This window comes from Odontomachus brunneus, unplaced genomic scaffold (genome assembly GCF_010583005.1).
Source record: "Odontomachus brunneus isolate Ranch 3 - 2012 unplaced genomic scaffold, Obru_v1 Obru_scaffold_076, whole genome shotgun sequence".
In the NCBI taxonomy this organism is placed as follows: Eukaryota; Metazoa; Arthropoda; class Insecta; order Hymenoptera; family Formicidae; genus Odontomachus; species Odontomachus brunneus.
In genome coordinates, this window is record NW_022639526.1 from 1,508,511 (window position 1) to 1,518,926 (window position 10,416).

A 10,416-nucleotide genomic window follows, 5' to 3' on the forward strand; every position below is an offset into this window, starting at 1 on the left:
GGGGCGCAAGAACGAGAGAGAGAGAGAGAGAGAGAGAGAGAGAGAGAGAGAGAGAAACGGGGAGGGGTAGAACGACATCGATAATGCTGAAAGAAACATTTATGTGTGTACCCTTCGCGCATGGATTTTATTTTTCAAAGCTTTATATATACGCGACCAAGAACCGACTCTGTACAGTTCGCCTTGCCGATGACGCCGGAGAACTGAAAAAGCGAGTGGCGCGTTGCATTTAAGAAAATGCTCTTGAGGGTGTATGAGAAGTGTATTATACATATTAATCAACGGGATGATATTATTATTATGGCAATTTCTGAATACGTAAGAGCGTCATGTATTTTTGAATGGTGCTCGGTAAAGGAGGATATGACTTTTAGGCGATTTGGGCACCGCTAAGTGAACGTAAATTTCCTATTTTTTCCTTCGTATTTTTTCCCGTAGAATTAAAAAATCGACCTTAAAATTACGCCAAGTAAAGGGAAAAATAGTTATAGACATTTAAACGTTGATTTTCCCTGAAAATCATGCATTTTCCAACACTGCCATCTTAAATACCTTTGACCTTTTTAGGAGGTGCTAAATCTCACGTTACATAGAAAACTTATTTTCTCAAAACTTGATAATGATATGAGAATATACTCTAAGCAGCAGAGAAAAAGCAGCAATCAATTAAAAAAATATTAACTATCAAAATAGTACAAAAATGATTTTGTAGTCCAGCTTTTTCAAGATTATATAGGGCATTAATAAACGAAAGGAGCCTCTTCTCGAGCATATAGTAACTTTCGCCGCTCAAATTGCTCCGTTTAAGGCAGAGCTCGGAATTAGTTGCCCATTTCGGCCGATTGACTGCTGCTTTTCCTCTAAAAGTCATACCTTCCTTTGCGATTTTTGAAAGTCTGGGTTGAAGTCTATAGAGACATTTTCTTAAAAAAATGCTTGACAAGACACTACTGAGTACAAGACACTAAATAAGAAAAACTTTTAAGGAAAATTAAGCCTGAAGAAAAGTTAATTTTGAACTGTGAAGAATGGTTACTATAATCGTAACAATAATCTTAACGAGCAGAACGGCCTTGAATCAAGTGACAATAAAGTCTGGTTATATGAAATTTCTTGTGACACAATTCAGTTTCGTAAAAACCTGTTTATTTTTTAACCGTGTTAGGAATCGTGAACAAGGTCGGAAACTAGACACTTATTGCTTTTTTATGTTGCAATAAATTTTTTGTTTTATTATAAATTATAGAAATTATATTAGTGAGATTTATTTTAGTTTATTCTTTGTTTTATAGTAAATTTTAAAAATTATATTAGTGAAGTTTATAACTACTTATTATTTCTTGAGAAGCCAAGTAAAATTCACGTATTTGTCTTTTCCCACGCTTAAGTGCGAAAAACGTAAGAACTCGTGTTATAGCTTGTAAAGTGTAACGTCATTTCTTAATGACTCAAATACAGCAAGTAGTTCGCGACTTTTTTGCCGCGTGTGAGCGTGCCAACGTCATGCATCAGTTTCACCGGTAATCGCAACCCAGTGTACGCATTCAGCGAGCGGATTTTTCTGAAGAGGCGAGGGCAAAAAGCTTCCGAGACCATTAAAGGATTTACATTCACGATCTTCTTCCTGTCGCGTGAAGGGTCAAGAGAAGGTGGCGGGATACTTTCTGAAAGGGAAGTCGCAGAGTGTCCACGGAGTGCCATCCCGTTGACTATATTCTTTTCTTCTTTCTGTCGCCTACCACCCCCTCGATTCGACCCTCTCTCCTCTTCAGAGTGGAATATGCGGCGATACAGGGCGGCAGAAAGTTATATTCCGCGTCGCGTTGTCAACCAGATCGAGGTCTGGTGCATTTATCCGGCCCACTTGATGCAACAGGATGCAAATGGCGCGCGACGTGATTTCGGTGGCAGAAAAGGACCTAAAAATTTATCAATATATTTAACACTTTTTCTTTGCAAAAAGAAATTGAGAAAAAAATTTTTAAGTTTTGAAATCTGGATTTTTGGTAATGTGAAAAAAAAATGATTTGATGACTTAAAAATTCTCTGTTTCTCTATAATCTTTTCCTCCTAAGTTGCACGAATTTCGGGATTTAAAACATTGAGAATTCAAGTTGTGTAAAATTGTCCGACAACCTAAGTTTCATGAATTGTAAACTGCATATCTAAGATTTTCTTCTTCTTAGATTTTTCCTAAGATTTTACAATATTGTCATATTCTCGGATTCTTTAGTCATTCCCAAGCAATTTGATTGTAAATGAGTCAAGTATTTATCGACAGACGAACGTGTAGAATGATGGAATATGCAAAGTAATAGAATTCCTGCAAAATTGATTGAATCGCGACGCGGTTGGAAACTCTCGTTTGAGGCAAGTCAAGTCCTGATGAATGGACTCCCACTATAATCGGAAAGGCGGAAACTTCTTGCGGAGATATTTGAACAAGGACAAGTTGACGCTGCTCTTTTGTTGGAAATGGGAAAGGCTTGTTTTTCGAGGTGGCGCCTCAGAAAGCTTTAAGAAAGGCATCTCTTCGATAACTATTGTCCGTTTCCGACGACTTATTTCTGCCCGGCAGGGGTGAACAGTCGATCCCGTCGCGACTTATCGCGCTGATGAATGTGGAACCTAAGTGGATTTCTTAATTATTTAACGCGCTTTCGAAAGGGATCTTCCTGCGGAGTTTTGGCAGGGCCGGAAAAGTCGAGAAGTTCGCTCACGTGGCAATCACCGCAATTCTGTGTCGCGCAAACTTCGCTTCGCCGGGGACGTGTACTTTAATATTCCGAAAATTCGAGCGGAAACGTCACGTTGGAAATATATGAATTATTACGCAAAAAATATTCCATTACAATAGCTGTTGGGAAATTTGTTGTGTTCTTTTTCTCGATCGTTTTTTTAGAAATATTGTCATAAGTCGTAACTGCATTTCTCAAGATCTTTGAAGATTTTTTAATCGTACGTGTTTTTAGAATATTTTTCGTCAGTACACACGATTATTAATTTTTGATTATTAATTCCAGAAGCTCAATGTTCGCGTTACTTAAATTGTCGAGTGTTCGCGCATTTATTTCTGTCGCATTGCCGTTTACGTTACGAAGCGTAAATTTATTTTTTTTTACGATCTTGCTCGCCCCACGTATATATTTTAATTGCGTTATATATTAATTACAGCGCCTCTTTGTAAATTGCCTTGATTGACTGTGCTTTTCCGAGCGATCGGCCGCGATGTATTATTCGCAAAGGCGGAAAACGCAACGCGATCGCTCTATGTGCCGAGTTCCTTTGTTTTTCAGCCAGCCTCAGGGCGTACAAAGGCTTCCGGTTTTCCCTTCAGACGTCGCGACGGTGGCTTTCAAATGTACCGAAAGGGGTTCCGTACGTTCGTACCTCTGACGTCGTCTCAATCGCTGAAACTAATTTAATTAACTAATCACCGCGTCGGTTCAAGTATTACACACGCTGAAACCCGGCTAGCTCCATTTGAAATGTCCTTAATTTGAAATGGCCTGCAGAATAGTTAAAGATAACATGTAGGGTATCCCAGTCATATCATGCGACAATTGTTAATAATGTAAACCTGATTTTCACAATTGATCCGTTTGCATCGCAGACACGTAAAAATAGACTTACCATTAACTATATTTGCCCTGCAGGAGAGAAAAAAATAAACCACCCGCAAATTTAGACTTATTACAACTATAACGACATAAAATTTCGTTATACAAACGATGAATAAAGATTATTTTGGTTCCAGAATAATAGTGAAATTAGGTCTCTAAGTGTTTCTGATTGTACTGTAAATATTGCAGCGATTCTGTCGAATTGTTGAGAACTATTCACTGTTTTCCTACGGATGTTATAACGCGTATTCAGACTTCCGTGACTTCGTGTTAACGGAATTGCGACAGCTGCGAGGGTCGACGTGAAATTGGTAACCCGGTATTTTCTTGCCGATGACAAAGCCGACACCCGTTGCACAGGCATCTAAGAGACAAAGAGTGAAGTATAAGTGTGTGAATGCTTGGAGACGTTATAGTCGCGTCAAATGACATGTTTTTCTCTCTCTCTCTCTCTGTCTGTCTGTTTCTCTCTCTCTCTTTCTCTCTCTCTCTCTCTCCCTCTCTCTCTCTGGTTTCCTTTTATTCTTTTTTTCCTATTTGACATCATTAGTAGGTGGAATTCAAAAGTGACTATCCTTTGATTTTGAGTAGGATGATGAAAAGGCAACATGAATAGTTTCTTTTTTCTTTTTCTTTTCACACAGGTCATTATTAGAGATAATGGCGCTTTTTATTTGTGATAAAGTGAGCGCGATAAAAATGTTCCAACTCCAACTCATCGAGGTTCCACAGTTCTTGAAATTTTAGGGAGAAAAAAAAATTTTATGAATTTAATTTGATGGAAAATATATTTAATTTGATGGATGCAATACTTGAAACGACGTGAAAAAATAAGGAGGAAAGTTCACAAACAATTGTATGATAGGAAAATACAGGGTCGTTATTTTTTAATGCATTTTTTATTTAATGCTTTCTTTACATCAGGATATAAGTACAGAGTTCAAGTAGTTGTTATGCCGCAGTGGAATCCGAAACTAAAAATGTAGTTTGAATTTATGTGGTTGTTTTGAATAGAAGGCAATTATTCTCTGTCGTCGAGCCCTTGTAGTATTTTCTTTGAGACTTCCGCCCAATTCCATTGAACCGCTTTTTTCAGGAGGGTGCTTTTTTTCTCGAATGTTATGCCTTCTCATAATACACGCAATTTGTACAGAAAGTCGTTCCGGCACTCATACATATTTTTTCCTTTTTTACTATAATTTCGTATCTCTTACGAATGTATTTTTTAAATGTTATTTACATATATACAAACGGTATAGCAAAGCTAACAATGTCATAGCATTGCTATAGTTTGCGAGCCGGTCGGATATAAAATCTCGTTTGTCAGTGACTCATTTCGCTATTTTCCAAGATAATTCGTTGTCATAGGTAGCCCTTGATTCGAATCTAAAAATAACAATAAATCTTAACATGTATCGCGTGAAATTGACAAAGCAGACAAGTAGTTGTACAAGAGACTTAAAGAAATGGAGAATATTAAACAATTTGAACAATATAAATTTTGATGTCGCAACATAATCGAGGTCATATTTTTCAAATTAAAAGTATATTTAAAAAATTCGAACTGTGAAAGTATTAGAACATTGCTGACTTTGAATTATACGGCAGAATTGAAAAATTTGCAGAGAATTCCAAATTAGATTTGTAAAAAGCATACACAAGCGAATAACAAATTGCAGAGTAACAATTTGCAGGCATTATGTGGAAACACGGAACACCATGGAAGGTTGAGTCGTGACTATTCATCGAAAACTCTACAGTAAAATCCTGTGGACAAGGCAAAACGAATCCGGGCCTAAACGATTCCTTTGTTCTCCCGCATTAATATGCTAATTCAATTATCCGCGTCGTTGACAGCGAGAGGGCCTTGTCGACAACCACCCTGAAGACCACACTGAGGGTGACCAAAGCCAGTATGCTTGGTCACGAGGTTGTTTCACTAATCCGTTTCACAAATCCGTTTCACAAATCCGTTTCTAGCAGATAATTTTCCCTTTTTCTTTTTCGGAACAGTTTTTGAGAAATGACTCAGAAAGAATCGAACATTTTTACGCGTCAGAACTTTCAAAGGATGAGCAATTATTTTGTCGCTTAAAGACCGAATTTAGTTTAGTGAATATTTAGTTCAATCTGCGAGTTGTATAATGCCGTAATAGCATAAACATGTTCATACCAATCGATTGTGGTGTTAACGTTTATGTTTACATTGTGATAATGTTTGTATTCCGATCGTTGGTAGGTTTTGTAAGAATGCTGACTTTAATAGTAGTATTTCGCTTAGCCTGTTATTCACTACAGATCGCTAGAAATTTTTGAATATTGTTCAACTACTCAGTTGATTGTCATGTTATTAGCAAAGTATTGCTTGTCATGCTGACTCTTTTGCTTCGCTAAAACGTGTGTTAGATAAAATATGCTTTAATTTATTGCGAGTATAAAATTTGTTTTTTACTATGTGTATATATATATTAATATTAATATAAATTATTATTAATATAATAATAATTATTGAATATATGTACGCACACATACACACACACACATATATCCATTATTTACGTATTATTTACGTATATCCATTAATATGGAAATATTTTTTATATTTTGTGATACGTACGAAGGAAGTAATTACCAATGTTTTTCCGCTCTGTTGTTTATTTTACTGGAGTAGTTGTGATCCGCCTGATTGCATTTCGTATCGTGCTAGTAGGAAGGCTCACGAACCTCGGAAACCTAATTATTAATTAACATTGTGAATAACTGAAAGAGTATTGTTGAGCGTGTTTATTATGGGATACACTAGGAGATGTCGATAAATATTTACAAATTACTAAGTCAGATGAAAATCCAATATTATTCAGAAATGTTTATTTATAAATTGGATGCTACCTGAAGGTCTTACAAATTTATAGAAATAACGAGTGTAAAGATAATTTTTTTAGTCCAAATTTAACGATAAACTGTATTAGTGCGAAAAACAACAATAAATTTTACAATTTCGTCAGTCCAAACAAAACATGTAAAAGGAAATGGAAATATGAAAAAATAATTATAAATACAAAAATACAAAAATAATTTAGAAATCAGTAGTGTAGAAGAATCGATAGAAAATGAGAATTGTCGCTTGAAAGGAATAATAAGTTTCAAAATAATGGCAATCTGTGCAAAGAAGTTGGAAGTGAGATTGCATAAAAATGCAGAAGGTTTAAAACTGCCATGACGGTCATGAAGAACGTAACAGATTGATTGATTTCGTAGAATATCAATGAACAAAACGATAACAAATTGTTTTTAAATATTACAAAGCAGTTGAATAAATTATGTTATTTACATATATTTACATAATGTATAAGAAACAGAAAAGAAAGTTCAAATAATGAAGGAGATGAATATTAGAATAATGAGTTTATGTTAGATACAGACAGAATTGATGAGAGAAGAAAATTTATTTGGAATATCGTGCGGCTTGAGAAAAATGGAACCCGAGTGGAAATTTAAAATTGATTTAGTTTCCTAAATATTGATTTGTGCCGCTAATGTTTCACTTAAAAAAAAAGTGGTCTTACAGTCATAACGAAAATTTCCTAAAGAAATTTGCCAAGATAGATCAAATGAGAACGTTTTCAAAGCAGAAGTGATATTTTTACGTTTTGTGTGCGTCAATAAAGAGGATTCTCTGCTTATGTATAATGTACAAAAGAGTGCAGAGTTTTAAAAACAAAGAGGTTAATATATAAAATTAATATAAGTAATTAATTAATAACTTATAAACACTGATTGTGTACATTATACAACATTCTTCACTGAAACATACGAAACGTAAAGTTATAAAAATGTCATTGCTGCTTTGAACATATTTCTGTTTTTTTCTTATTCTTTTCCAATCGTGGGAAATATATAACTAGAGAAGGTTGTAGCTAGTAAAAAATTTTTAGTATCGAGTGAAACTGATACAGATTAAGAGTCTATTTTTAAATGAAATTTCTATAATTTCTTAACGCTTCATGTTTGACTAGACAAATTTACAAATTTAATGTAGAACTAATATTTTGACTTGGGATCTTTCGGAATTCAATCAATTGAATTGTGTTTCGGAATTCAATCAGTTGAATTGTGAATACTTGCTTTGTAATATTATATTAAGGTTGTGTGTATATTATTATATCTTTCATTATTTTTCTACTGAATCATTTTAAATCTTGCTAGATTTGTAGTACTTGTTATAAATGTTGAAGATCTCTATCGAGATTGAATCACATTGCATCAAGGCCTTCCTACAAATATTCTACAATACACCTCGTTTTTTCATGCCTTTATCCTGATAATTTTAACGATGCTTGTACGGATGTGTGACTGAAACTGTGTACAGTCTTCTTCCATAGATTCTCTTTCTTTCTCCTTACAAACATTACATTAGAGATATCACAGATCAGGCCCCTGAAAATGGGCGAAATGCTTAATGATTTTTGAATGTAACAAGATGATAGTGTATCTTAATGAGGCGTACCTGAATATGCTAAGATGTGCATGCATCTATGCTCTTACAGGGTGTGCAGCATGTCTGTAACATTCCTATGAAGTCCAACATGGATCTGTTGCATTGACGGGTTGATCGGTGCCTGAGTAGCGGGTAGAACGAGAGCTGTTTCCCGGACTGCTGCTGATTGTGCTAAAGATATTTCTAATAGGTCCAGACATCGATGAGGAAGAGAATATTAGTTGAGGATGAGGCCTGTCAGTCCCTACAGTATAATAACCAGTAGGGGAGAGCTAGTTTATATGAATATGCCAATGTCGACGACCTCGACAATGACGATTTACCTGTTATCGGTGCCGGCGGATAGAGATTCGGGTAGAAGCTATTAGCGACCACAGCTGCGTTGTTGTTAGCGGCATCAGCGGCTGCGGCCGCTACCGCGTAGGCGGACGATGCTTGTACAGTACTGTTTCCTGTGACTATTTTGTTGATGGGAATATCGAAGGATCCGAAATACGACGACAGGTGCGGATACTCGAACGAATGCGCGTGATGATGATGATTGATCGGCTGTGGCGTTGCAAAATACGTTGCCATAGGAAAGTTAGACGGAGAAAAAGTATTTATGGCCTTGTGTTTTGCCCGGTTCAACGTCCTGGGCTTCCTCCGAGGCCGATATTTGTAGTCCGGATGGTTCTGTTGATGTATAGTGCGTAACCTCTTTGCTTCTTCGATGAAGGGCTGCTTTACGTCCTCGGTAAGTAGCTTCCATTCGGAACCGAGCTTTTTCGAGATCTCGGAATTATGCATCTTTGGATGCTCTTGAGCAATTTTTTTCCGTTGTTGACGAGACCATACCATAAAAGCGTTCATAGGTCGCTTTATGTGTTGTTGCTCGTCTAGTCCAGGCGTTTGCCGCCCATTGTTCATTACGTCTTGCGTTACGTCAGGCACCGGGTGTAGATCCATGCTATGTAACCATCCGTAGTTCGTGTGGGAATCCATTGCCAATCAGGCTCTTATGAGAAGTTCCCTCGATGTATCTTCTTTGTATAACAAAACGACTTTTCCGATTTAACTCGAACAAACGCCAAGAAAATATCTATTCACACCTGACTGAAATAGTCCCCAATCACACGTGTAACGACTTTTTGGAAGCTCATTCGTCCAAAACGCATTGAATCGACTGTGCTCGAACGATGGATCGGTTTAGACTGAACCCGAAACCCGGAGCTGCTCCGACGGAGTTGCTCGAAGCGTCCTCTCCTTTCATCTTCTCTTTCTCTTTCTCTTTCGCATCCATTGCAAATTCCTCATTCGGCTCACCTTCATGGGCGTGTTGCTTCGTAGTCGGGTATTCGTAGGTCACAACCCATCGGCCGGCCCCTCGTGCTCGATTGGCCGTTGCCTCTCTGGCGTTCATGTAACTTCATTGCGCTTTGCGCCACTTCGTTGCGCTTCATCCTACATCGTCGCTCTTGGCCACCCCACTTTGCGACTCGCGACGAGCGGAGCTGGCCGCCTCGGCGATACCGCGGACTGCAATTATTATTATCGATTACTTCGATACGATGAAGTACAAATAGCGTATAGACCGGTCGTTATTGACTGGCTCCGTTCGCGTACTGTCGTCGTACACGCGCCACCGCGGCACGATATCGTGCGATAATTGGTTACGCTCGCACACCTATTCATAGCAAAGAACATTCTATTCATCCCTTACCCGCTTTGAGAGGTCTTGGTCAGTTTTCGGTTATAGCTCTCAAGGTTTTCTGGACTGATGCTTCTGACTGGCACACCTTCGTCTCTACTTAAGAATACTGATTGTTTGGAATCATGTCGGTAAAGGGATGGGAAAAGGAAAGGGATGCTTTTCCACAATTGACTTTGATGACCTGAGTTAAGTGTTGGAAGGATCGATTGGTCGTCGATAGTCTCAGAGGAAGTTGCGACAGGGTATCACACTGTACTCGAGAAGAACACATACTATGTGCTTTTTTTAACTCGTGGATATATTGAGTGTATTTGGTTATTTCGATATTAAAAGTAAACATCATTTTAAAGTGTTTCCGGTCTAATTTTAAATAGAAAATACAAATTGAGTTGGATTATTACTCGAACTACCTACTTCATTACCCAAAAATTTGCCCCATCTTTCTGATCAGGTTAATCTCAATCAGTTGTCTGATTTGCTTAAGGTTATGTGTTATCGGGTCCTAACTATTAATAATCCTTATTATTAATGAAATCCTGATTGACATGCTGCATTACATGACTTATTAGGACATGGTGAAGTCACCTTTTACGAACCGGATG

General features: G+C 37.3%; 1 protein-coding gene across 5 annotated transcripts; it reads right to left on the reverse strand.

Annotated features, from left to right (window-relative positions):
• Window positions 1-4,912: 4,912 nt before the first annotated feature.
• LOC116847292 (transcription factor SOX-21-like) lies at window positions 4,913-9,340 on the reverse strand. 5 transcript variants are annotated; one of them, XM_032822144.1, is made up of 5 exons: window positions 8,445-9,340; window positions 8,131-8,365; window positions 7,841-8,060; window positions 6,256-6,356; window positions 4,913-5,009 (listed from the first exon to the last, which is right to left on the reverse strand). In XM_032822144.1, the coding sequence occupies exons 1-2, from the start codon at window positions 9,103-9,105 to the stop codon at window positions 8,196-8,198; spliced, it is 831 nt and encodes a 276-aa protein (XP_032678035.1). In that variant the 5' UTR covers window positions 9,106-9,340; the 3' UTR covers window positions 4,913-5,009; window positions 6,256-6,356; window positions 7,841-8,060; window positions 8,131-8,195. The 5 variants fall into 5 exon arrangements, with proteins under 5 accessions (XP_032678035.1, XP_032678036.1, XP_032678034.1 ...); XM_032822145.1 differs by having other exon boundaries at window positions 6,241-6,356; XM_032822143.1 differs by having other exon boundaries at window positions 6,256-8,060.
• Between the last annotated feature and the right edge of the window lie 1,076 nt (window positions 9,341-10,416).